General features: G+C 39.4%; 1 protein-coding gene across 4 annotated transcripts in view; it reads right to left on the bottom strand.

The window, feature by feature from the left end:
* Positions 1 to 16,855, bottom strand: part of LOC127812687 (phosphatidylserine decarboxylase proenzyme 1, mitochondrial) — a 53,380-nt gene extending 36,525 nt beyond the window's left edge. For 2 of the 4 annotated variants that reach the window (XM_052353192.1, XM_052353193.1), the window contains exons 1-2: positions 16,630 to 16,855; positions 15,780 to 15,868 (exon numbers count right to left, since the gene is read on the bottom strand). In XM_052353192.1, coding sequence (XP_052209152.1) covers positions 15,780 to 15,868; positions 16,630 to 16,798 — 258 coding nt within the window. In that variant the 5' untranslated portion in view covers positions 16,799 to 16,855. Of the gene's footprint in view, positions 1 to 1,163; positions 4,556 to 15,779; positions 15,869 to 16,629 lie in introns of those variants that run through there. The other 2 variants (XM_052353195.1, XM_052353194.1) reach the window with 2 other exon arrangements.
* Positions 16,856 to 17,121: the final 266 nt, after the last annotated feature.

The raw sequence follows: 17,121 nt of genomic DNA, 5'->3' as shown, positions 1-17,121 counted from the left end.
ATATCCAAGCAAGGGTGCTTGATGTATGCTATTTACATGACACTGCCTTGGTGGATGAGATGAAAGAAAGCTTGAATATTAAGCTTCAGATATGGAGGAATACTTTAAATTCTAGAGATTTAAGTTAAGCAAATTGAAAAATAAATATATGAAATGTAAATTTAGTAAAAATACAAATGTGGGTGATGTTATGATGAAATTTGAAAATCAAGTTAACCCAATAAAAGATCGATGAAATATATTGGATCAATCATCCAAAAAAAGAAATTACCCATAGAACTAAGACAGGATGGTTAAAATTAAGAAGTGCCCCGATTTTTATAGTAAGATTATGCTAAACAGATAGCGTTAAAACTAAAAGGCAAATTTTATAAGATAACTATAAGACCAACTTTGTAATATGGCACTAAATGTTGGACAATAAAGCACTAATAGGTGCAAAATATAAGTATAACAAATATGTTGTTACAATGGATGTACAAGGCATACAGGAAAGATAAAATTAAAAATGAGGTTATTTGTAATAAGATGATGCAGTGTAGGAAGCAATTTAAACCAATTTCATGTCGAAACTGAAGACGAAATCGAATTTAAGAAAAGAAATCTGATATTATTCTAAAGCTGCTTTCTAATACTTAGAACAAGAATATTTATAGTCTAATCCTAAACCTTAATTCACCAGGAAAGGAATTCCTAGCTGAATCAAGAAGAGAAAAACAAAGTCAAATCCTAACTAAAGTAGAAAACTGAAATTCTAATTGAAGCAGAAAACTAAAACTGAAATCCTAACTGCAGTAGGAAATCCTAATTGCAGTACGAAAACAGGAAATCCTAATTGCAATAGGAAAACTGAAAGGCATTCTAATTGCAGTAGAAAATCGAAAGGCTCATCTGGCTTCTTTCAGACTCTTATGGACTGGATGTTCCACGTCAGTCCCCTCCACTTGAAAAAAAACTCGACCTTGAGTTGTCAAGAAGATTAGGGTAGGATTCGTCTGAGGAATGATAGGTATAAAGATCTGCAACGTTGAACGTCTTGGATATACCCATCGAGTCTAGCAAATCTACTACACAAGCATTGTCATTGATCTTCTTCAAAATCTTGTAAGGACCATATTTCTTCAGCTGTAACTTGCTGTTAAGTGCCTGCTAGAAATCTCTCCTTTCGCAGAAACACCAACACATCATCTCCGACTGAAAACAACTCCTCTTTACAATGTCGATCAGCAGCTTGTTTGACTTAGAAATCAGACCCAGAAATCTCTTCATTGATGCAAAATAATTGTGTACAACATCCTCTTTTAAGGAGAGGATTACTAGCAAAGAAGGAAAGAAATAATTGTAAGCATCCTACCATTATTATCTTTCTATATTTACATGTTATTTACATAGAACACTGATCCTAGAATATTCTAGGATCAAGGCTAGATCAGCACAATTCCAGCACTCCCCCTCAAGCTGGTTTGTAAATGTCTTCCATAGCCAGCTTGCCAATAAGTTTATCAAATTGCTTCTTGTGTAGACCCTTAATTAGAACATCAGCAATTTGTTCTATTGTTAGAAGGTATGGCATGCATATTATTCCAGCATTGATCTTCTCCTTAATGAAATGTTTGTCCACCTCTATATGTTTTGTACGGTCATGTAATACTGGATTATGAGCTATAGAAATAGCAGCATTGTTGTCACAATAGACTTTTATAGGTACAGAGTGAGAAAACTTTAGCTCTTCAAGTATTCGTTTGATCCACATTCTCTCACAAATTCCATGGGCAACAGCTCTAAACTCTGCTTCTGCACTACTTCTAGCCACCACATTTTGTTTTTTACTTCGTCAGGTGACTAAGTTTCCCCCAACAAAAGAACAATAGCCTGAAGTAAATCTTTTATCATCAATACTTCATGCCCAATCTGCATCAGTGTAGATTTCAACTTGCAGGTGACCATGTTTCTTGAACATTAGCCCTTTGCCAGGTGTCCCTTTTAGATATCTTAGAATTCTGTAGACCACCTCGAAATGCTCTGGCCCTGGTGAGTGCATAAATTAACTTGCCATACTAACTGCAAAAGCAATATCAAGCCGAGTTTGAGACAAATAAATTAACTTGCCCACAAGTCTTTGATATTGTTCCTTGTTCTTCACTTCTTCAGCTTTAGCAGCCTGTAGTTTCACATTAGGCTCAATGGGAGTCTCCAACACCCTGCAACCGAGTAAACCTGTCTCTCCAATAAGATCAAGTACATATTTTCTCTAATTGACAAAAATACCTTCTTTGGATCTTGCAAACTCAATTCCAAGAAAGTATTTTAGAATTCCCAAGTCTTTAATTTGGAACTCCTTCACAAGTTTCTTCTTGACGGCTGCTAACTCTGTCTCATCATCACCAATTAAAATATTGTCATCAACATAAACAATTAAAATTGCAACTTTACCATCTTTTGAGTGTTTATAAAATATAGTGTGATCTGTCTGACTCTGAAGGAAGCCATAACTGGTAATTGCCTTTCCAAAGTGTTCAAACCATGCTTTCGGTGACTGTTTGAGACCGTACAGGGATTTCTTTAGTCTACATACTTTGTCGCTCCCAAATTTCTTTTCAAATCCTGGAGGCAAACTCATGAAGACTTCCTCTTCAAGGTCACCATTAAGAAACGCATTTTTAACATCAACCTGGTGTAGAGGCCAATCTAAATTTACTGCAAGAGACAACAAGACTCTGATAGAGTTTATTTTAGCAACAGAAGCAAAGGTCTCCTAATAGTCAATCCCATAAGTTTGGGTGAAGCCTTTAGCCACTAGTCTGGCTTTGTACCTATCAACACTCCCACCAGCCTTACACTTTATTGTAAATACCCACTTACATCCTACTATTTTCTTGCCTTTAGGCAGGTAGACTATCTCCCAAGTGCCACTTCGCCTTAGAGCATTCATCTCTTCTGTGACTGCTAATTTCCAATTCGAATCATTCAACGCTTCCTGTATATTCCTTGAAACAAACAAGTGTGAAATCCTAGATGTGAAAGCTTTATGATTTTTTGATAGTCTATGGTAAGAGAGATATTTGGCAATAGGATGTTGTGTGCAACTTCTGACAACTTTCCTAATTGCTATAGGAATATCAAGATCAGGAATAGTAGGAGAACAATTGTTAATATTTGAAGAATCAACTGGGGAACTATTGGGTACAATTGAAGGAAGCAAACTAGACATTGATGTAGGATTTCTTGAACTTACAGTGCCATTGCTCGGGTTTTCAAACTGGGTTTGTGCAGAGTTGACATTCACGTCTTTGTTCCTTTGATGAAATCTCTGCCTAGTATAAACCTGAAGCTCAGAATTCAAATCATGATGATCGATTTGCAGTACTTCTCTCCCTGCATGAGAAACCCCTTCACTTGGCACCAAAGAACCAAAATCTCCTAAGTGACCATTATTAGAAACATGTGGTTCTTGAGTAGGGCAAATTGCATTTGGGAGTGGGATAGAAACATCCCAAAAATTATCGTCAACTTCATGTGTCTCCCCCTGAAGAGAATTTTGGGTAAAATAAGGTTGTTTTTTTCGAAAAACGAAACATCCATACTAATATGGATTTTTTTGATGTGAGGATCATAACACTTATAGCCTTTTTTATGTGAGGCATGACCCAAAAAAACACATTTGATAGCCCTAGGGTCAAGTTTGGAACGAAATTGATTAAGGATATGAACATACACAGTACACCCAAAAACTTTGATAGGAAGATCCGAATGTAACCGTGTTGGGAAAAACTTCTTTTAGGCACTCTAGAGGGGTTTTATACTTTAACACTTTAGTGGGCATCTTGTTTATCAAATAGGAGGCTGTCAAAACAACTTCACCCCACAAATATTTTGGAATATGCATAGAAAACATTATGGCACGTGCGACTTCGAGTAAATGCCTATTTTTACGTTCAGCAATGCCATTCTGTTGAGGAGTATTTCGACAAGTAGATGTATGGTGAATACCTTTAGCTTTCAAAAAATCCCCCAAGTGCTCATTAAAATATTCAGTGCGATTATCATAGTGTAAAATATTAATTTTGGTTTGAAATTGATTTTCAACCATAGTGTAAAAATTTTTGAATAAGTATTCCACTTCAGATTTTTTGTGCATCAAATAAACCCAACACAGACGTGTATGATCATCAATAAAGGTAACATACCACCGTTTTCCAAAGAGAGTAGAAATTTTAGATGGACCCCAAACATCACTATGAATTATATAAAAAGGTTTGGATGCTTGGTAGGGTTTCGGTAAATATGTAGAACGATGATTTTTTGCCAAGATACAACTGTCACATTGAAAAAGTGAATAATCCATTCCTTTAAACAATTCAGGAAATAAACGTTTCAAATAGGCAAAACTATGATGGCTTAGTCTAAGATGCCATAGCATAATTGTATCTGGAATAAGAACTGAACTAATACTACTAAAGCCCTGAACTTTTTTATTACCAACAAAGATATCATCAAAGTAGTAAAGACCGTCAATCATCCTAGCATGCCCAATCATCGTCCCCAAACTCTGGTCCTGAAATTCACAATGGGAGTCAAAGAAAGTAGCACGACAATTAGAATCTTTGCATAGTTTACTAACCGACAAAAGATTGCAGGCTAAGTTAGGAACATGAAGGACAGAAGTGAGATGAATATTCGCAGTCAGTTTAATAAGTCCTTTACCGGCAATAGGTGAAAAACTACCATCGGCAATTCTGATTTTTTCATTTCCAGAGCAAGGAGTATAGGTATTAAAAAAATGAGAAGAACTAGTCATATGATCAGAGGCTCCGGAATCTATACTATAACCCATGGAGAGAAATGAAGACAAGAAAGGGCGTTAGGTTTTCTACCTGTGTGCGCCAAGGAAACACTAAGAATACCAGATGAGGAATTGGATTTTAACAGCTACAAAAGTTGATCAATTTGCTCTTTGCTGAAGGGACTGGTATCGACCACATTAGCAGTAGGGACCCCACGGTGGCTCTTGTCTCCTTGCTTACTGCTCTTCCAATTAGCAAGTTTGCCATGAATTTTCCAACAAGTTTCACGAGTATGGCGTGGCTTGTTACAATGGTCACACCAGACCTGAGGTCGCTCATTGCTTTGACGCTGGTAATTTGCAGCCTTGTAGGCAGTAGAATCAATAATTAGGGCAGAATTTTCAAGTGACTCACCAGTGGCCTTTTTTCCTAGCATGACACTCCTTCGGCTTTCCTCTCTTCTAACTTCAGCAAGTACGTCACCAATAGGCGGAAGAGGAGACTGGCCAATGATCCTTCCTCGCACTTCATCAAACTCGATATTAAGGCCAGCCAAAAACTTGTAAATATAGATCTTCAACTAGTTTCTTGTGGTGGTTGCAATCATCTATAGATTTCCACTCATGTGTTGAAGAGATCAAGATCTTGCCACAATCGCTTCAAAGAATGAAAGTACTTAATGACAGAATTATCTCCTTGTCGAATCTCTCCCAGTTTCAGAGTTAATTCAAAAACCTGAGATTGATTCCCCAGGTCAGAGTACATCTGATTGACATTGTTCCACAATTCCTTTGCAGTAGGATAGCACATATAATTGGAACTGACATCTTCATCCATGGAATTGACTAGCCATGTCATTACCGTGGAGTTTTCAGCATCCCAAATAGAATGGGATGGGTCATCCGTTGCAGGTTCCTTCTTGTCCCTGGTAAGATAGCCAATTTTCCCTTGCCCACGGATATACATCCAAACTGATTGAGACAAACGAAGAAAGTTATCACCATTTGAGCGGATAGTAGTGATTTGGATAGAATGGGTTGGCTGGGTTGCTGGCATTTTTGTTGGGACAGCAACGACAGAGATTTCAGAGGTAACTTCGGACATGGCTAAGAAAGATTAAACTGCTTGATATGATCAGGGAAGAAGCCGTTGGTGTAAGGGTAGCAGCTACTTCTAGGAGGCAGCGACAGCAGTGCTGGGAGGTGGAAGATAGCAGCGCTGGAAGGAGACAACACTGGGACAAGGCAGCAACGACTCTGGGAGGCAGCGACAGCAGCGCTGGGAGGTGGAGATAGCAATGCTGGAAGGAGACGACGCTGGGAGAAGGCAGCACAAGGATCGCGAGCGGCAGCACAGGAATCGCGAGCAGCCAGCAGCGTCTAGGAACGCAGTCGCCGGCAATGGTGTTGTTTGGGGATGGAGACTGAGAGTTGCCGATGGAGAGAGGCCGACAAATCTGAGGTTGGTGGCAACTAAGGGTTGCTGTCGGAGAGGCGCTGGCAGCTTGGTGATTCCAGATGACTGACAGAGCAGCCTAGGGTTTTTTCATAGTGTATGGCTGTGATTTGATTTGGCTCTGATACCAACTTAGAAATCAGACCCAGAAACGTCTTCATTGATGCAAAATAATTGTGTACAACATCCTCTTTTAAGGAGAGGATTACTAGCAAAGAAGGAAAGAAATAATTGTAAACATTCTACCATTATTATCTTTCTATATTTACATGATATTTACATAGAACACTGATCCTAGAATATTCTAGGATCAAGGCTAGATTAGCACAATTCCAGCAATTTGTACTTAAGAGTTAGCTTGTTGCAGCTTCTCCTTCATATTCTGAGCAGCTAAATTGACTCCTAGATCCTTTGGCAGCTTGATTAGATCCAAAGCCTATTGCAGTGTCTTCTGATACACGATTGAAAATGGCGATTGTCCTGTAGCACTGTGAATAGCACTATTGTAAGCAAATTCTGCCTGCCCCAGTGCTAAATCCCATTGTTTGGGCCTGTCACCACAGATGCTTCGAATGAGGTTGCCTAGAGTTCTGTTCATTGCTTCAGTCTGTCCATCTATTTGAGATAGGGTCGTACTGCTAAAATTTAATGATGAATCGAACATCTTCCATAAAGTTCTCCAGAAATGGCTGAGGAACTTTGTGTCTCTATCTAAAGTGATGGTCTTTGGTACTCCATGTAAACAGACTACTTCTTTGAAGAATAACTTAGCAATACCATACGCATCAGCAGTGTTCTTGCAAGAGATGAATTGAGCCATCTTTGACAACCTATCAACAACAAAACAGAGTCCATATCTCATTGTGTTCGCGGTAAACCCAACACAAAATCCATCGATAGATCCTCCCAAATAGCTTCAGGAATAGGTAAAGGCATGTAAACCCTGTATTCTGCAACTGTCCCTTAGCAGTTTGGCATATGTAGCACCTTTGCACAAATCTAGTTACATCCCTCCATAATTGTGGCCAATAAAAATGATCACTAACCGCAGCAACGGTTTTATCACGACCAAGATGACCAGCTAGACCTCCTCTATTAAGTCTCGAATCAGCTTTTCCCTTAGAGAGGAACGAGGTATGCAAAGCTAATTTCCTTTCACCAAGTACCCCTCATGGATGTGAAAATCATCTGCAGGTTCATTGCTATTGCACTTCCCCCAAAGAACTTGGAAATCCTCATCTATATCATACAACTCCTTCAATTGTTCAAAACCCATAACTTATGTGCTCATTGTCAACAATAAGTTTGCTCGTCTGCTTAAAGCATCCGCAACTTTGTTCTGCACTCTCAACTTGTGCTTCAGTTTAAAAGGGAATTTCTACAAAAACTGAGACCACTTGGCGTGCATATCACTGTTGATTCTCTTTTAGCTATTCAAGTACTTCAAAGCTTCATGATCCAAGTATAGAACAAATTCTCTTCCAACCAGATAATGCTCCCACATTTTCAAAGCTCGAATGACAGAATAGAATTCCTTGTCATATGTGCTCCACTTACGTCGTGCTTCACTCAACTTCTCGCTGAAATATGCTATAAGCCTCTTCTCTTGGGATAGGACTGCCCCTATCCCTACTCCACTAGCATCACATTCCACTTCAAATAGTGTTATCTAGTTTGCCTCGAGTAAGCCCTAGGAGTCAGTGAAGTTAATCAAGGTGTAAAGCAGTTGTTTTACTTAGGCGATTATCTTCCAATAGTAATAATGTATTGGGGGGGTAAAATCGGTAATAACTAACCCGATAATTGTATAGATTAGTCCGCCCTTATGTCTATAAATAAGAGGGCAGGGGTTAGTCGTTTGTGCGCATGATTAGATGAGTGCATTCCGTTATGAGAGGAAAGGCTAAAAAAGTGGTAGTTCTTTGTAATCTCGTGAGATCAAGATTGTACTCGTGTGTCTAAGGCTTGTACTGATTCATTATAATCAAAGGAAGACTGCTCTAAAGGGGTTTTAAGGCTGGATGTAGGATCATTCCATCCAATGATCTAAACCAAGATAAATCTTGTTGTCTCATGTGGTTTGGTTTATGATTTCTAAACTTATTCATTTCTGGGCGAGCTTGCTTGCTTTGATACCAACTGACGCAGCATAGGAAGCAATTTCGTCTTCAATTTTGACGTGAAACTAGTTTAAATCGCTTTCTACACTATGTCATAAGATCAAAGTAATCGTTATTAAAGATAAAATGAAGACCAATAGAGGCTAATGTGAGGAGAGTGGATGGAATAGAACAAACTTTAAAAAAGAGATCAGAGAAAGGCAGAGAAAATTTAGGTGGGAAACTCTTAGACATAGTTGTCAAAGGCACATCTAGGCGCAAGCTACACAAAGGCGCAGCTCTACACACCTCATCACCACTAAGGTGTTGCACCATGCTTGAGGCCCTACCTAGGCACACAAGGCGCAAGCCTCCTACAAGTCACAAGATTCAACACGCCTGAGGCCCATTCCTTGCATATATAAGTGTGTTAAAACTCTATTTCTTGTCTATTGGTCAATAAATCTAATTTCTTGTTGATTTGATTGCGTATTCTTGTATATTAGTAACGGCAAATCTAGTTATGTAAGCTAAAGGTCTATTGGATCTCCCACTAACCAAGATCCTTTGGCAGTAATGTTCACTTGCTAGAGAACTACTCATGTATATGTTCTACTTCATTTTTGTTTTTTTCTTGTAATTTTTTCCCAATTTAGAAGAAACAAATTTTATGCTATAATTGTTTTTCGTTATATGTTCTACTCTATTTTTTTCCTTTCTTCTAATTTATATTGCAATTTAGAAGAAACTAATTACTAAGAAACAAATGTTTTCGTTGTGTGATCTACTATTTTTTTTCTCTCTTCTAATTTCTTTTGCAATTTAAAATAAACTAATTGTTTTTGTGTAACTTTTTGTGTAGTGTGTTCTACTGTAATTTTTTTTTTTTTCTTTCTTCTAATTACAAAAGAAATTAGAAAAAACTAATTGTTTTCCTATAATTGTTTTTTGCACTATGTTCTACTATAATTTTTTCTGTCCTCTAATCGCTTTTGTAATTAGAAGAAACTAATTGTTTTTTTGGCAATACCATTAGTTGATATTATAGGGTTGGTTGGTTGTTATTTATGATTTTATGTGTTTGCATCTACCTCCTTATACATATTGAAAAGAATAGTGTATAAGTATTTTATAAGCATTTTGAATAAGCATGCACCTTGTGGGCCTGAGACTTGCACATCACCTTGCACCTTGCGCCAAGGCCCCAAGAACTAATTTGCACCTCAATGCACCTTGCACCTTTGAAAACTATGCTTCCATATGTGATATAAGGGCCTTATAAAAAGATATGAGCACATATAGAACAGACAGGCAAACTAGAATTCATGCAATTGACTTCGCCTTGTGGGATTAAGGCTTGGCATGTTGTTATGGTAGCAAACAAAGTGCCTGTAACAATCAGTTTGATTATCATAAATGAGGAATGCCAGCTAATCCACAAATGTGTCAATTACATGTCAAGCTTTTAGAGTTTACACCTATTAGGGTCTCAATCCTGATAAGGGAATTCTCCTTGATGAGGAGAATTAGGGTTTGATTTTAAGGAAGGAAGAAAGAACGAGAGGGAAAGAATTGAGAAAGAAAGATTAGAGGGAAATTGAGTGAGAGATGAGCTAGAATTTCATCAAAATATTTATCGATGCTCTTATTGAAAGGGAAAGCCCCAATTATCAGCCCATCCTCATAGGTGATTCATTGTACAACAACCTTCAACCGTCTAACTCCCGTGGCCCTTACTGTTATGGCATTACAACCTTCTAATCGTATCAACTAACATCTTGTTATTCCCCCCTCTTCTTGTTACAACCACTCTATACGCCCCTAACTACCATAAGGGTCCTGACAATACCCCTCGGTCCAGAACTTTCTTGTCCTCAAAAAAGTGAAAGCAGCCTGGCAGTTTGCAAAAATTGTTGCAACAAGTCAAGAAGGTACTCCCACGTGTTATGGTAAGGGTGGAGATGCGTCCACTACATTAACACCTAGGTAATAAGGGTGCCATGTCTGAAGATGACTCTCTTATCAAGGATGAAAGTGGGTTCTGACTGAAGAATAGAGTCAAAATCAAAGTCGGGCAATGTAGAGGAAACTTGTTGCGCCCCAATAGATTTATTAAGCAGTGAGACATGAAAAACCGGGAGAATATGAGAATTAGGTGGGAGCTATAACTTGTAGGCCACTAATCCGAACTTGGCTATAATCTGAAAAGGCCAGAATCACTTAGGGCTCAACTTGGAAACTAGACAATTAGTGAGGGTCTGCTGGTGAGCATGCCTTAGCTTCAAGTAAACCAAATCTCCAACAAAAAACTCCCACTCATTGTGTCGATGATCTGCAAATTGCTTCATCCTATGTTGCGCAGCAACCAACTCCCTCCGAAGAATTTGTGGTACCTCCTACTGATATTGCAAGAAGTCATCCACTGAAGCTACAAACGAAGAGGACATAGTGGCAGGCAAATAAGAAGGTTGGTAGCCATATAAAGCCTGAAATGGGGACATCTTAAGGGCAATGTGGTAAAAGGAAAGCCACCGGTGCCACCAACGAGGATGGGCTAGACAAAGACAGCGCAAGTAACTTTCAAGACATTTATTTACCCTTTCCGTTTAACCATCCATTTTCGGATGGGAGGCAGTGGACATGTGTAAGCAAACTCCCAAGGACTTAAACAATTCTTGCCACATGAGACTAGAAAAAATCTTGTCCATATCCGAAACAATAGTCCTTAGCACCCCGTGCAAACTGATAATCTGGTCCAAAAATATCCAAGCTACTTCTTGAGTCGTAAGCGGATGGGAGAGGCCTATAAAATGGGCAAATTTAGTAAAGCGGTCCACAACCACCAACACATAATTTCTACCTTTCGATCACAATAGCCCTCCTACAAAATTCATAGACAAACAACTCCAAGCCTATTCTAGACGCTCCAGGGGCTGCAACAATCCTAGGGTTGCTATTGATTCATGCTTATATCTTTGACACACATCACAAGACAGCACATAGTCATGTACTATCCACTTAAGGCCAAGCCAAAAGAACAGTTGCTTGACCTTGTGGTAGGTGCTCCAAATTCCCAAGTGTCCTCACACTAGTGAGCCATGTAAAGCTTGGAGAATGTTGGACTTCCCCAATCACAATCCACCCATGGAATCTCATCAACCCCCCTGAAATGAAATACCCTAACTTACTATATGGGTCAAGCAGTAACTATTCCTGCAACAACTTAGTCCATTGAGCTAACAAGTAACTCTCCGTCACCTCTTGCATCCAATCCGGAATAATAGTAGTTATGGCTACCATGGAACCCTCCTCAAAACAACGGGAAAGTGCATATGCAGTTACATTTTCTTTACCCCTTCTATATTGGATAGTATAATCAAGCCCCATCAACTTACTGATACCCTTCCGTTGTAGCTAAGTCTGTAGCTTTTGCTGTAAAAGGAACTTCAAGCTCTCATGGTCAGTGCGGATGATAAAAGACCCACCTTCTACGTAATGTTGCCATTTCTCAAGTGTTATCAAAACAACTAGCAACTCATTGTCATAGATACTTAATCTGGCATGTTTTGGCCCCAAAGCCTGACTTAGGAAGGCTATAGGTCTGCCCCCTTGCATCAAAACAACTCCAACCCCCACCCTGCTCACATCTGTTTCCAATACGAAGGGTTGACTAAAATCAGGTGAGGCCAAAACCAACACCTCACTCATAGCTTTCTACGATTGCTAAAACGCCTACTTCACCTGTGCATTCCATTAAAAAATATCTTTTTTTTAACAACTGCGTTGGTGGCCTACTCATGATCCCATAATTGCGCACAAAGCGTCGATAATAACTCGTCAACCCCAAGAACCCGCGCACCGCCTTAACCAAAGTAGGTTTGGGCCAATTCTGCATGGCTACCATCTTGTTAGGATCCGTACTCATCCCTTGAGCAGAAATAATGTGACCCAAATATTCCACTTGCTATTGGGCAAAAGCACATTTCGACTTCTTTACATAAAGTTGGTTAAACCTACGAATCTCAAATGCAGTCCTGAGATGGCTAAGATGTTGGACAAATGTCAGGTTGTAAATGAGTATGTCATCAAAAAAAACCAGAATAAATTTGCAGAGACAAGGCTCAAAGATCTAGTTCATTAAGGATTGGAAAGTGGCAAGGGCATTTGTTAAACCAAAAGGCATAAAATTGAACTCATAATGCCCATGGTGTGTCCAAAATGCAATTTTGTGAATGTCTTCGGGTTTCATACGAATTTGGTGATAACCAGCTCGCAAGTCTAATTTTGAAAAGACAGTTGTATGTTTGAGTTCATCTAGGAGGTCTTTTATAGGTATAGGAAATTTGTCTTTGATGGTGAATGAATTCAATTGGCAGTAATCAATACAAAAACGCCACGAACCATCTTTCTTTTTAACGAGAAGGACAGGAGATGCGAATGAGCTGCGGTTAGGCTGAATAATGGACTACTGCAACATGTCTTTAACAAGGTTTTCAATTTCAATCTTTTGTTTGGGTCGATGTCTATAAGAACGGACATTAACAGGTTCAGAATTAGGTTTGAGAGGTATAGCATGGTCAAATGCACGTTCAGGAGGTAAGGATGAGGGTTCTACAAAGAGATCCTTAAATTCTTCCAACAAATTATGTAAAGAGTCAGATCCATGTACTTGCCATAATGGTTGACTCGGACTGCTCACTGTCACTGATAACTGACCCTCTTACACTGATACTTTCTCCTCCTCCATGGCTTGTAATGAAAACAGTGTGCCACCTGATGGATCCTTGTTTTCAACAGCTTTCCCAACATCTTTCTCGTAATGAGTTTGCTTGTCCCACTTACCAAACTCCCACTCAAAGTCACTGCCCTTCCATCCTTGGTAATAGTCACCTCCAGCTTATTAAAATCAAAGCTGATATAACTAATCATCCGCATCCAATTAACTCCTAATACCACATCGCATCCTCCCAACTTCAAGAACCTCAAGCCTACCAAGAATGATTCACCCTGCATTTCCCAACAGAAATTTATGCAAGCCAATTTGCTCACCATCTTTTCCCCATTCGCCACTGTGACTGTCAATGGTTGTACGTTAGTGGCTGTGCATCCCAATCTCTTTGTTGTCTTCTCATCTAGGAAGCTATGAGTGCTTCCGCTATAGATCAAAATCATCAACCTATGATTATGCGCCTTCCCTTCTACTTTAATTGTTTTGTTGTTCACCAAACCCCTCAACGCATGTAGGGAAATCTCCTCATTTCCTTCTTCAACCTCCAACACTTCATCCACCTCCAACACTTCATCCTCCTCTACCACTTCCTCAACCGTTAGCATTTCTTCTTCTCTTTCCAGCATCAACAATTGTTTCCGGCATTGATGGCCCGGTAAATATCTTTCTCCACATTTAAAGCATAAACCAGCCTACCTTCGCTACTCCATGGTTCTTGGTCTGCCTCCCAACAGCTGATTACCCCCAGCCACAAGCACCATGTTGTTTTTCCCCACTAGGCCTACCTTCATTGTTTCCTTGAGCCCTCCCCGACTAAAAATCATCGGGTTACCCCGAAAGGAAAGTTTATGCTTCCTCATTAGTGCCTCCACCAATAGTTCTTGCAGCCTAGCTCCTTCTGTTGCCTCCTTGACCATTCTCAGTTGTTGCATCTTCACTACTGGCCTCAACTCGTCACTTAGCCCACTTATGAAACTTGACACGAAATAGGCTTCACTAGATCCCGAATTCAATGTGCACATTACCGGCTTGAGTTCTTCAAATCTTTCTTGGTATTGCTACATTGTTCCAACCTGTTTCATCTTGTTAAATTCCTCCACAACATCCGCCAAGTTCCAATCTCCAAATCTTATACAGAAATCCTCCACAAATCACGACCAGTTGTTGCCCTCTTGTGACTCATACCAATCTTGGAACCAAGAGTCGGCAACGTCATTCAGGTAGGTTGCTGCCGATGTTATCTTCTGCTCATCCAGTGTTTGATAGAGGGTGAACAATTTTTCACACCTCCGAACCCACTACCACAGGTTCTATCTCTCAAACATTGTCACATCCAGTTTGGGCATAGAAAATTGGGACGGATACGAGACCAATGGCCCCACTAACCTTTGGCCAACTCTCCCATGGCCGACTTCCTCTGCCACCAGTGTCTCCATCTCCCCACCCGCGATTTCTGTAGATTAACTTGGTGTTGCTAATCCATTTCGTCTGACTCAATTGGTTCCAAGTTCCCCCGCCGTCGGTGTTTCCACCTCCAATTTCGCTATTTTCGCAGTTCTTGGTCCCATTCTAGGCCTGGACAAAATCGGCTCCTAATGCTCTCTTGGCGAAAATCCAGCCGATAATTTCACAAAGCATGAAGCTCTGTATTTGATCCCTCATTTCCTAGAATTGATCAGAAACTTGATCCTGGACCCCCCGAATTTGGTCGAAGACCTAATCTTTTACTTCCCAAATTTGGCCGGAAAACTCCTCCTTCATGCTCGTCGTTACATGACCAAGCTGGCGATCCAATGCTTGCTCAATTCTCCATTCAACCACTTTGTCAACTGCCGCCATCTTTCCTTGGACATCCACCATTGTTGCGCTAACTTGCTAGATTTAAAGCTCCATCTGCTTTGACTGGGTGTCGTCCGCCATTGCCTTGAACGAAATCACCCTAGTCCAAGTCTCAAGCTCTTATACCAATTGTCAAGGTCTCAATCCTGACAAGGGAATTCTCCTTGATGCGGAGAATTAGGGTTTGATTTTAAGGAATGAAGAAAGAACGAGAGGAAGAGAATTGAGAAAGGGAGAAAGATTATAGGGAAATTGGGTGAGAGATGAGCTGGAATTTCATCAAAATATTCATCGATGCTATTATTGAGGGGGAAAGCCCCAATATAGGCCCTCTTCACAGGTGATTCATTGTACAACAACCTTCAACCTGTCTAATTCCCGTGGCCCTTACTGTTATAGCATTACAACCTACTAACCGTATCAACTAACTTCTAACTGTAGCAACTAACATCTTGTTATTCCTCCCTCTTCTTGTTACAACCACTCTATACACCCCTAACTACCGTAAGGGTCCTGACACCACCATTATCAATTGTCTCTGAACATAATCTCCCACAAAGGCACCCAGTGATATGCACAATCTAAGTGCATCTATTAAATGTAACATGTGTTTCTTTTCTTTTCCTTTTTTTTCAGATAAGCAAAAATAAGGAGCAGTTCTTTGATGTGTAGTAATTGTTGTTAGTGAGTTGTATGTCTTAACTAGTATTCGCAAAAAAAAAAAAAAAAAGAAAACTAGCAAACCAAAGAAAAAACTCTTATTTTTGTTTTTCTGTTTAAGAGCAAAGTGCCATCCAGATCCAGCCATGATACCCATTGAACACTGTATGATATATACTACAAGTCTTGGTTATCTGCTTAGTCCACACCAACCTTCCTGTCACTATAAAGACGACGGGCATGAAGAACACCCAGCATAACTATAGTTGCCACAGTTGCACCAGGAACCAAAAATGAATTACCTGCAATACACATGATAACATCAAGATAACTGTAATTATTTTAGCGCATGATGGAGAAAGCAAACCTATAGAAGACTCATCCACCCCCACCCCCTCTGATGTTGCATTCTGACAGAGGAAATTTTTTCCCAACAGTCTAGGTGATTGAATCATCTCCTCAATACTTCTATTCTGAAGGTATTCCTCCTTGATACAACTAATGCAAACCCAAATAAACTGGACGGACATGTTAGATAGCGCAACAGCCAATATTAAAATCGCCGAACCATAAAATATGCATCCTAGACAAAATATATTAGAGAGCTATATCATGGAGCTGACCCCTAGTGGGATTGAGGCCTTGACAATCTCATGCTAAATTTGCTGTCAAATTTGGACAGTACCACCCTTGTTGTCTATAAATAGTCCAATATTTCAAGTTTTAACCAAAATTCAACAATTTTCCTATGTAACTCACTGAAATATTTGCAACTGCATAGGAAAACTAAAGTACAAGAAAATTGGCTAGTCTATTTGGCTAGCGATAAATTTAAGAAACAAAAAATCAAACGAATAGAAATATTTTCCTTCCCAGTTCCCACTGTATCGTGTAACACTAATGTTTTTTCCCTTTTCAGTTTGGCACAGATTTCTCTGGTCCAGGTTATGATAATTATAGATTTGCATGTTAAACTCCTTCCCCTTTCCTGAAAGTCATTTTCCTGGATAGCCAAAAGAAAATAAACAATAAAAGAAAGTTAATGCATATTAGTTGAGATGACCTTCAGAGTTGCTGCCACTTCTTCCGCCATTGAAGGAAGCTCGAGCTGGAGTGATTTGTAGCTTCCGAAGAAACGAACTGAAGTAAGGACGTCGCTGATGGAGATGATTGCAGCTCGTGCGGTTGACATTAACAACTAGAGAGAGTCTCTGCGACGCCTTAAATTTCATCTTCCACTACCACTCGAGAGGGAAGTCGCTGGGGTTTAGGGTTCGGAGTTTGTTTGAATCAACTAGCAGATTACTGTCATCATAAACGTAAATTACACTTTTGACCTTTAAAAATATATATATTTTTAATATTTTCAAATAATGAGCAATCTCCTCTATTTTATAAATCTAAACTTATTTTCTCTATATTATTATCATCTTACAAATGTTAACATTATTAATATGGGAGAAAAAATATTATTGATACATCATGATTTATATCTTAAATTATATAATGTAATTAAAATATCTAAAATATCATTCACCTAAGACAGTGAGTCTCG

This window comes from Diospyros lotus, chromosome 11 (assembly GCF_014633365.1).
Source record: "Diospyros lotus cultivar Yz01 chromosome 11, ASM1463336v1, whole genome shotgun sequence".
Taxonomy (NCBI): Eukaryota; Viridiplantae; Streptophyta; class Magnoliopsida; order Ericales; family Ebenaceae; genus Diospyros; species Diospyros lotus.
The sequence above is the reverse complement of the archived record's forward strand: the minus strand, read 5'-3'. Positions and strand labels throughout refer to the sequence as shown.